Source organism: Urocampus carinirostris, chromosome 12 (genome assembly GCF_059441175.1).
Source record: "Urocampus carinirostris isolate Australia breed hairy pipefish chromosome 12, RoL_Ucar_1.0, whole genome shotgun sequence".
In the NCBI taxonomy this organism is placed as follows: Eukaryota; Metazoa; Chordata; class Actinopteri; order Syngnathiformes; family Syngnathidae; genus Urocampus; species Urocampus carinirostris.
The window spans coordinates 13,340,688-13,352,146 of NC_142360.1; the positions used below are offsets into that span (position 1 = coordinate 13,340,688).

The 11,459-nt window shown below is 39.5% G+C and overlaps 1 protein-coding gene across 1 annotated transcript; it reads right to left on the reverse strand.

The window, feature by feature from the left end:
* Nucleotides 1-2,717: 2,717 nt before the first annotated feature.
* On the reverse strand, nt 2,718-5,865 carry LOC148355000 (heat shock 70 kDa protein 1-like). Its single transcript, XM_088349063.1, has 2 exons — nt 5,639-5,865; nt 2,718-5,210 (listed from the first exon to the last, which is right to left on the reverse strand). Exon 2 carries the CDS (start codon nt 5,184-5,186, stop codon nt 3,264-3,266), a length of 1,923 nt encoding a protein of 640 aa, XP_088205189.1. The 5' UTR covers nt 5,187-5,210; nt 5,639-5,865; the 3' UTR covers nt 2,718-3,263.
* Between the last annotated feature and the right edge of the window lie 5,594 nt (nt 5,866-11,459).

An 11,459-nucleotide genomic window follows, 5' to 3' on the forward strand; every position in this document is an offset into this window, starting at 1 on the left:
TCAATAAATGATATATTTTTAAACTTTTTCCATACATAAGGCGCACCCCATTATAAGGCGCTATAAGTGCATGCTGGTTTAAGATCAGGTAGGTAATTGAGCAATTTTGTAATTGTAATCCTGTGCAGTCCTTCGAGACATTTTTGTGATTAAGGGCGTCATAAATAAATGTGACTTAACTTGACTTGGCTACAGTAGGGGATGTAGTTACGTTGTGCAACCGTTAGATGGTGCCGCACTAAAGGGAATGTCAACAAAACCGTCAGATAGGTCAGTCAAACTTTATTAATAGATAACAAACAAGCTTTCCACAACTCCATTCACTCCCAAAATGAATAAACAGCCGTTTTATTATTTTCTCTGAGGTAAAGCATTTTATTGACACATCTTTAACATCTTTGAACAACAGCAAGGCATAACATTTTACTTTTCCTTCATTTAGTCAACACGCAAAAAAACGTCTGATACTGATATGGTAAATTAAACGTTCGTGCAATCGCAATATAGTGACACTCTTAATGTGCAAAAACAACAAGTGCAAAACAATAACAGTAAAGCAATAACATAATAACTGTAAAATGTAAAACGTTGTAGTGGGTTTTACATAATTCACCCATGGAACCATTGTTCAGTTAGAGAGTTCCTAGGGGGACACTTAATTCTGCCGGCTCGAGCCACTCTCGTGTTTTGTTTTGTTTTGTAAGTTTCGATTGCAAGTTTAAATGTCATTAAAGAAGCTTTCGTTGGCACCTGTGTTTGACACTCCGCCTACGACTCCAGTCTCTGCCCGCTACAACGTAAACACACACCAAGTCGGACCACCTCTGAATTCTTTAATGTTAAGTTCCCGTGCCAGCGCTGTTGCCTTCATTCGAATAGTTATTGTACTGACACTTCTACTTGCTGCTCTTTGTTCAACAACCCTGTTCAAGTGTTCCTCTAACTGTGGCCATCTCGCTTTTATTGCCACGGAAACTTTGGTTATTCTTCCTTACTTGGCCACCGATTCATTAATGTTGAACTCTCTCGCTGCTGCTCTGTTCCCGTGTTCTACTGCGTGACTGATCGCCTTGAGTTTAAACTCTGCGTTGTAAGCGTGTCTCTTAATAGGAGCCATTTCAGGGTCTTTATACAAACGCAAAAATAAAAGAGAATCGTTGTTTAATATTTCCCAGTATGCACAGCGCACTTCTTCTGTGCGAAAAATGGAGTCGGTGGCTGATTACCGTAAGTTGCGAGACCTTGTAATTCAGTATTGGTCCATATATAAGGCGCACCGGATTATAAGGCGCATAGTCAGCTTTTTAAAAAAAAAATCAGATTTTATGTGTGCCTTATAGTGCGGAAAATACGGTACTTGCGTTTTAGGCCTAGATTTAAACAGTTCCACTGAGGTTGTAGATCGAATCTCAGGGGGCGGAGCATTCCGCAACACTGGAGCCCGAATGGAGAACGCTCTCGAACCTGCGGTTTTCTTCTTGGCTCTTGGGATCACTATTAGACCAGTATTTTCAGAGCGAAGGCTTTCAACAATCTGTTGTGTCCTAAAGCTTACCTACGACCAGAGGGCCATTTAAACTAATGAAATTTGTACAAATGTGGCATTTTCATTGAATGTATACGTTCTTCCCCTACCGTGTTTTTAATTGATATTTTAATTAATATTCTATTTATGAGAATGAAGAGGAATTTTTGTTTCGGACTATGCATGCGTTTTGTTTGGAAAACAAAACAAAAAAGAAGCCATAACAAAATAAAATAAGCAGCAAGAAGAAGCCAAGTCTGGCAGAACATATGATGTTCTGGATTTTATTCAGAAGTGACCCAAAATACAAATGTAACCTTTTAAAAATAACCTCTTTAAGGTGAATACAAATTACATTAGATTGTGACTTCTAGATTTTAGCAAGCACCGATGCATGTTCCCCCAGAACCGATCGTGTTATATGTGGGGTTCCCCAAGGTTCGATTTTAGGCCATGTACTATTTTATCTCCGAATGTGTCCCCATGGGTATGTCCCAAGGCGCATGGCTTCAGTAGCCATAGTTGATTTGAGACTGGTATTTTACTCTACCGCTGCTTTATTATATTGTTATTTTTATTATTACAAGTACTGTGTAACGTATTACTCTGCTGAGCATCTGCAGATGCAGAGTGAGATAAATATTTATCTTGCCTTATGAGACCGATGATTATGGTTGATAAAGTTTACCACAACATTTTATTAAACATATCCAGAAACCTGGTGGGCATCTCTTGTACTGTTTTGAACTGCTTTGGTTCCTACCTCTCAGACTGCTGTTTTTAGTAAGTATGGATGCATGTTCCTCCAGAACCCATTAAGTTATTTGTGGGGTTCCCCAAGGTTTAATTTTAGGCCATGTACTTTTTAATCTGCGAATAATTCCCCATGGGAATGTGGCATGGCGACACGGTGTCAATTTCCAGAGTTGACTTGAGACAAGTATTTTACTCTATGGCTGCTTTATTTTGAAGCATGGTCAGGGGATGGTGTAATTGTGACCTGTGCAGTCATTATAGCCATCTTGAGATTAAGGGCTGTACAAATAAATATGACTTTGCTTGACAAGCAAGACTAGGTCTATGTGCATGAATAAACAACTCCAGCAATCGGATTAGATTTCTGTTTTGGTCAAGGTTTGCCACGGTTGGAAAATGTCTGAAAGCATCACAGAGCAATGCAAACGAAACCAAATGTTGTCAGTGGTAACATTTTATTTCAATTAAAATTTGTACAAAGAATATGCTTAAAAATACATCGATAAGATAACTTAACAATGAACTTTACTGTTTCAACATTCTACTAAATGCCTCAAGCATCAAACACGTTTATTTTTTATGAATATCCCCACATTTTTGAGAAGTAATTTGCTTAGTGAGATTATGTTTACTTACACACTTGGATTCACCACAACAATCTTACTCGTACACAATTATAAAATGCATTTTAATAGCACGTATCAGTTTATGGCACAAATACAAAATATACAATATTAAAATTAAAAAAAAAATTACAGTTGATAATACATCTAAAGTGAACTAGTCCACCTCTTCAATAGTAGGCCCCTGCTGTGTCTCAGCCCGGGCTTGCACTCCGCAACTCTGCACATAAAATTTACATTGTAAAACATTCACAAATACACACTTTATATAAAAAAAAACAATAAAATGAACAGATAACAATTTGAATCATAAATACACAATATGCTTTTTTACAGTAAAATGTTCAGTTTGAGATACATTAATCCACCTCTTCAATAGTGGGCCCATGCTGTGTCTCGGTGCGGGCCTGTGCACCGCAACTTTGCGCAGGGCCCGCGCCCTGATACAGCTTGCTGATGATTGGTTGACACACTCGCTCCAGTTCTTTTTGCTTGTGCTGGTACTCCTCCGTGTCGGCCAGCTGGTTGTTCTCCAGCCAGGTGAGGGTTTGTTCGCAAGTGTCCATCAGCATTTTCTTGTCCTCCTCACTCAATTTGGCAACAAGCTGCTCATTAAGTAGGCTGCTCTTCAAGTTGAAGGCGTAAGATTCAAGAGCATTTTTTGCTGCGATTTTATCACGCTGAAGGTCATCCTCCGCTTTGTACTTCTGGCTGTCTGCCACCATCTTCTCGATCTCCTCCTTGCTCAGTCGACCTTTGTCGTTGGTGATGGTGATTTTGTTCTCTTTGCCTGTACTTTTGTCCACCGCTGAAACATTCAAGATGCCATTGGCATCCACGTCGAAGGTAACCTCAATTTGTGGCACACCTCGCGGTGCTGGTGGAATTCCGCTTAGCTCAAATTTTCCTAGGAGGTTGTTGTCCTTGGTCATGGCTCTCTCGCCCTCAAGAACCTGGATGAGGACGCCGGTCTGATTGTCAGAGTAGGTGCTGAAGACTTGAGTCTGCTTGGTGGGAATGGTGGTGTTGCGTTTGATGAGCGGCGTCATGACTCCTCCGGCTGTCTCTATGCCCAGAGACAGAGGGGCCACGTCCAACAGCAGCAAGTCCTGGACATTGCCCGAGGTGTCCCCAGTGAGAATGGCGGCCTGGACAGCTGCACCGTAAGCCACGGCCTCATCCGGGTTGATGCTCTTATTCAGCTCCTTGCCGTTGAAAAAGTCCTGCAGGAGCTTTTGGACCTTGGGGATGCGAGTAGAGCCACCAACTAGGACTACGTCGTGGATCTTGCCCTTGTCCATCTTGGCATCCTTCAGGGCTTTTTCCACTGGCTCCAGCGTTCCCCTGAATAGATCAGAGCAGAGCTCCTCGAAGCGTGCCCTGGTGATGGAGGTGTAAAAATCGACACCCTCGAAGAGCGAATCGATCTCGATATTGGCCTGGGAGCTTGAGGACAGCGTCCTCTTGGCCCTCTCGCAGGCTGTGCGCAACCTTCTCAAGGCCCTCTTGTTCTGGCTGATGTCTTTCTTATGCTTCCTCTTGAACTCCGCCACAAAGTGCTCCACCATGCGGTTGTCGAAGTCCTCTCCGCCCAGATGCGTGTCGCCAGCAGTAGCTTTGACCTCAAAGATGCCGTCCTCGATAGTGAGGATGGACACGTCGAAGGTGCCGCCACCCAGGTCGAAGATGAGGATGTTGCGTTCTCCCGAATGGCCTTTGTCCAGACCGTAAGCAATGGCTGCAGCAGTGGGCTCGTTGATGATCCTCAGGATGTTCAGTCCGGCGATGATTCCTGCGTCTTTGGTGGCCTGCCGCTGAGAGTCGTTGAAGTAGGCTGGGACTGTCACCACGGCGCTGGACACCGGATGACCCAGGTAGGCTTCGGCCGTCTCCTTCATTTTCACCAGCACCATGGAGGAGATCTCCTCTGGGTAGAAGCTTTTTTCCTCCCCTTTGTATTGCACTTGGATTTTGGCCTTGCCTCCCTCGGCAAGCACCTTGAAAGGCCAGTGCTTCATGTCTGCCTGGACCACCGAGTCGTCGAACCGCCTGCCAATCAGTCGCTTGGCGTCAAACACCGTGTTGCTGGGGTTCAACGCCACCTGGTTCTTGGCGGCGTCGCCGATCAGCCTCTCGGTGTCAGTGAATGCCACGTAACTGGGCGTGGTTCTGTTGCCCTGGTCATTGGCGATGATCTCCACTTTACCGTGCTGGAAAACACCCACGCAGGAGTACGTGGTGCCCAGGTCGATGCCGATTGCAGGACCTTTCGCTGATACCATTTTACTTGCTTGTCAAAACGTTGTCTGTAAATAATACAACTGCATATTAATTATCAAGATTATATGTTATTTTTTTACAACAAATGCGCATTTACACCCGAAAAAAATAGGATACATTTTTGTAACCAAATGTAGGAGTTCATATTGTCCATTAAATGCTTTATAAACTGCAAGAACCATTGTGATATTCACGAGTAAGGTTTGGAAAGAGAATATGAAATAGACTTAGTGCAATATTCAAAGGCATTTTAAACTGTTGCGGGGGGTCAAAAATATAACACAAATATGAAATCACAGCAAACTACAGCACATATTTTAAAATCTATAAAAACAGATTTTACATTTTACAAACAATTTACAAGTTCAAACACTGACAATTAAATAATAATAAACACGATTAAATCAAAATATGTTCTGGGGACGTTTGTAAGAGATTAAAAAAGTTTACTTACAATTCAGAGTCTTCTGGGTTGTCTCACTGATCGTGCAGCTTTCTGTCTCTTCTTTGCAAATCTCTGTGAGGGATTTTCGCGTTTCTTCTGGTTCTCGCGTTTATTTCTTGCGTTTTGTGTCTGGTTCTCAAAAATTGGACTGCGATTGCTGTCCCGGCTTCTGCTTTAAATACACGTAGAACTGTCAGTCTGGACAATTCCAGACCTTTCTCAATCAAACTCCTTCATCAACAAAGGCAGTCTCCTGTTTAGTTTTTCAAAGTAAAATAGTGTCCCGGTGACGTTCTATGTTCTACATCATCGAGCAACATCGTTACCTTTATTGTGAAGACCAAAACGGATTACACAACTAAACATCAATGAACGCTTTCTGTGGAACTTTCTGGAATCGCCGAGATGAAGCTGAGAGATTCGAGAAAAGTCTGGCAAGACTTTCTAACGCGAACATCATTTCACTAGATTATTGTAAAAATGTGTTATATATAAACTGATTAAATGATCATAAGGCTATTCTATTCAGCATCAAGAAAGTACTTACTAATACTAATCACTCAAAATGTTATGTGTTGGGAAATCTTACGCTTGTTTACCTACCTCCTACTCAGGGTTGGGTAGGGTTACTTTAACTTGATTACTTTCAATTCATTTTGGACTACTCCAATACCAAATATGCTAATAAAAGACAAAAGAAACTATATACTGAAAGAATAAAATTGTGACTCACAAAACTTGGTAAGCTTTCTCTCCTGGCTTTGATCTCCGGCAAAACTAACATAAAATGCGACAGAAACAAAATTAAAATTAATCCAAACACCTTGCCAACATCATTTTTGCCATTCCATGTATTCCGTTACACCCCAAGCCTGCACAACATTTAGTAAATGTATTCATATTTAGTTTATTTTGTCTTTTATGAGCATATTCGGTATTGGAGTAATCCAAAAGTAATTGAAAGTAATCAAGTTAAAGTAACCCTACCATACCCTGCTCCTCATCACAGAAAAACTCAAGAGCGGAATTCAAATTGTTAAGTGTTGTTTTTAGAAAATGTATCAATGTGTGCATTATCTTCAAATAACTACAGTTGCAGATAGATTGAAATCTATTGCACATAAACAAATTGATTGAATTTTCAATGCATTTTGAATGAACTGTTTTGTCGTTGACACACTGGCCTATGGACGTTTTTACGATTACATTTTATTGTTGCTCTGCCATTTTCTTTGTCATGTGAACAGCAAAGTGAGTCAATTTTTGCGTTATTTTCAATGTTATTGCCAAACTATTTTGTGAAGTATCAGAGATTTCGTTCTTATCTGGACACTTCTAGACGTTCCTGTCTTTCAAATTACGTCAAAAAAAACATCAGTTCCTTTTAGCACTTTCAAAACAAAGATGCAAAAGAGATTTTAGTGTCAGGGAAAGTTAGACTAATTCTCTATTTTATTGTGAAGGTAAACACTGATCACAATAATTACAATCCAATGGATTATTTTTTATCAAACACGCTCGAATCGTGAAGCAGCTAGGATTAAATATATAGACACAAATTGAAGCCAAAAGAAACCTTTATTGTCTATCATAATTATTATTATAGCCAAATTTACATTCACGAGTAAATAATTAGGCGTAGAAAAAAAAATTCTCACATCTCCGTTCGAAGTAAAATAAACATTCCATTTTGTCCATCAAGCTTTCTCACAACCAGAAAGCAATTTAAACTAATTCTGTTTGCAAACATTTAATTTATCTATTTTCCCCCAAGCATATTTGTTTCTTGATTTTTTTTTTTTTTTTTTGTAGTTTGGATTGTTTGACTAGTTTGGTTAATAATGTTAACGTGACAATGCAGTGGATTTTTTTGGGGGAACTACGTATGCGTTTGGTTTAAAAAAAACAGCGAAAGGAAGCCAAGTCTGGCGGAACATATGATGTTGCTAACGTCATTATGACTTCCGAGTGATTATTGTTATATGACAATACAAAACACTTAGTTTAATGATCGTAACTGCTCTGGTTTCTTTTCAGAAGTGCTGCAAAATATAAATGTTACCCTTTAAAATTAACCACTCAAAATTGAATACATTTTACAACATGTACTTGATTAAACATTCATTCATTTCACGGGTCTATCGGAAAATACTGATGGTTGTTCTTGGCAAATAACAAGTACATGGCTTTCAAACGGTTTTGAACTCAGAAGCATCTAGACCCTTTTCTTCAGATTGACAGTCGCAACATTTTGCAGTAACTAAAAAATGGAGCGTTAAAACAAACGAAAGAGCAAGTCCAGCTCCTGAAGCCTTCCAAATAACAACAGTGACCCCTTGTGGTCAATTTCAAACAATCTGTGGTAATGCTAATTTTGAAAACTCCCAGTTTAACCAAGGATATAAATACATAAAATCCCACATTAGATTAATTGAAATCAGGCCTAAATTGCTAAACACTGAAATTAGTTGTGTCCAACCTGGGATATTCGCTGTCATTATTAATGGGACAGCGCATATACGATACAGTAATTTTAGTTTCACTTTATTCTATAACTGCTTTAAAAAAAAAAACAAACAAACAAACTAGTACTTAGAAATAAACGATGAACATCACAAAATAACTCGCTTCTCTTCCGTCAATGGTCCACATTTGTTTTTTATCAAGTTTTAGTAAACAGTTAAAAAATAGATATGAAGTATACAAGACTGTCTCAAAATATGAAAATATTGTGATAAAGTTCTTAATTCTCTGTTATGCAATTTTCAAAAAGAAAGAACGTCATACATTCTGGATTTGTTACAAATCGACTGAAACAAAGAAAGTTGTTTATTGAGTACAGTAATCCCTCGTTTATTGCTGGGGCTATGAGCCAAAATCTCAATTTCATCTATAAAGCATTTTAAACGGGTACAGCTGAAGAAAAACTGCCGTGGATGGGAAAAAAAACATAGTCAACCCCAAAAAACTTAAATAGGACACAGAATGATAAAAACACTTGAAGAGTATAGAAAATAATAAAATAACAAAACAGGAACAAAGTCACACGTTGGGAATAAATTAAGGAATTAAGATAGGTTTTTTCCATTAAGCATAAACCTTTAGTTTTCTTTAATTTTTACAATAATTACTCAATTAGATACTCTGTTATACACTGAAACCAAAGAACTAACCCTTTTACATGCTCAAACATTTGTTTAACAAGTAAAAGTACTGTTTAAACTTTTTTAAACTTCTATTTTATTTTACAAATACTTACTGCGTTGTCAAATAATAATAAACAGCGAGACTGTTTAGCCAATCAGAGTGCAGAACACAATATATGACGCAAATAAGTGAAGTGAAGAAAATGCCATCCATCCGTAATCCAACTTTTTTAGTGATTTTCTACAAAACCACCCAATGTTTTGAGTTTTTTTTTTAACAAAATGAGCCAATTTTGGGGTTGTAATCACTTTTGGGGATGGGTTTTACACAAATTCACATGATTTTGGGGGCAGTGTGTATTATTTAACCACTAGATGCTGCTTTGTTGTGCAGTGCAACAGTAAATAAGTGCTAAACGGCACAGGGAAGAATGAATACACACAGCCCAGGCGGACTCAAATTGACCAAAATGCACCATTTCTTTCCCTATCATTTTGCTTAGATTTTTGTTTTTTTTTGCTACCCGTAGCAGCAAGATGGCAGATAATGAAGTATATAACACCTTTTACAGTTCAAGTAGCAAAACTTATCAGGGCTACATTGCAAAAACTTTTGTGTAATTAAAAAAGATAGAACTTGTAAAAAATGTTGTCTATGACAAACAACAATTAATACATACCGTAAAGACTTTAGATTCTCAGTTTCTTCATTTTCCTCATGCTGGGATTTTTGAGTTTTTCCTTGCCCTCATGTAGGTTTTAGATCAGGGGATGGTCTCATCTGTAGGTTGCAATAATCTGTGGTTTTTTTGATAAAGGGCGTCACAAATACTGTAAACATAACTTGACTCATGCTGAGGTTTTGAGTTATCCCTTGCCCTCATGTCGGTTTTAGATCAGTGGATGGTGTAATAATAGTCTGTACTAGTCATTGATCTGTGCAGCCCTTTGAGACTCATTGTGATTAAGGGCGTTACAAACAAACATGACTCGACTTGCTTCTCAGTTATCTTATATCACACACCCCAGAAGAAGAAGAAATCCTCTCGCCAAATGTTCACCCTTTTTTCGGCACGCTGAAAAAATCAGTGTGATCGGGATGTAATGTCCTGAAGTGACAGCTTATTTCAATTGGGTTCGTGTCCGCTGCCAACATTTTTAATGTGGCAAGCATGCATTTCTTCGCTTGTCTCACGCTTAGCGGTACATCTGCTTCGTCGAAATTCCTCTTCTTAATTTTTAGTTGAAGACGTTTGTTTGTCTCTCGACCCTAACTCTTGTCACCTGTCTCCTTAAAACCTGTGATAAATATTTTTTCACCGGGTCACTTGAGGGTCTATTCCAATTCGTGTTGACACTATGCGCTACGTAGAGGCGGAATGTAAACAAATCACTCTGCCACTGAGAGCGCCGCTGTTCCCCTAATGTAATGGAGGTGCAATTGCACTTCTCTCATTTTCATCCTCTTGACTCCACCCGGTGACTGTGTGAGTCACAATGGCCCCCCCAAAAAAAAATGATCTAGACGATTTTTGGCCTGTTTTTTTTCCTTCCCAGGAGAATTCATCGATTCCCAGGACAATTAGAAATCTCGGTGATCCTAATGGCGAAGTACCCATACCAGGAATCCAACAAGCATCTGATTGATCATAAAGCTTCACATCAAGGTCACGGTAGAATTCGGATTATTACTTTGATCTTGTCTGTGGACTCCTCATGTCATGTCCTGCACGGTTGTCATGGCACCTAGCTGGCCCCGCCACTTGACACCGGCTGACCTGCATTTTCCTGATTACTCCTATGGGTACTTAAACGCCCCTTTTGGAACTGCCCTTGGCCAGATCATTGTTTACCCTTGTTGAAAACCTGTTCGTGCCTGTTTGATACCTGTTTATTCTTGTTGTGCTTGTTGGACGTTGTTGCTCTCCGGTGTAACATTCTGAGAAATTCCTGCAAGTTCTGTTTAATCCCGTTAAATGCCTAGTCTGTAGTTTTGCCTGCATTTGAGCCTGCTTTGTTTTGTTTTTGGTCCGTTTGTGAGTTGGACAACTTTTCTTTCTCAATTAAGTGACAGATCGTCTACGCAAATGAGTTCCAACTTCCTGCTTCCCGACCTGTTTCAAGACAGTCTTGACCTGTTTCGTGAAACTTCAACTTTGAGAAATCAGTGATACCCAAGAATTTGGGAATCCCCGAATTAAAAAAGCTAAAAATTGAGCTTTCTTCGCTTATAGGATAAATCTCCTTGTCATTTATTCAAATTGTCATTGAAATTTGAATTGTATTATTTTGTGACTTTAAATCCTGACACAAAAACCAATTTAGGTCGATTCTAAAACCCTACCAGTGTGTATAAATGTAAATTTTGCGACTCATAATTGGTTATCCGTGACGACCAGAACAGAAGGAGGACCCAGATGCGTAACGTTACTCACAAGTTTATTGAAATATACAGTGGAACCTCGGTTTTCGAACGCCTCTCAGTTCGGACAAATCGGTTTTCGACCAAAAATTTCGAGAAATTCTTGCTTCGCTTTTCATTCAAAAAATCGGAGTTCGAACGCCGGTACGCTAGGGGCGATGCTGAGCGGCGTACGGGTGTAGATTGGCCCCACCCCTCGTGAAGAACTGTTGTCACGTGAGCGCGCACTTCTTTTTGCTTTCGTTTTTAAAATCGGTGAACG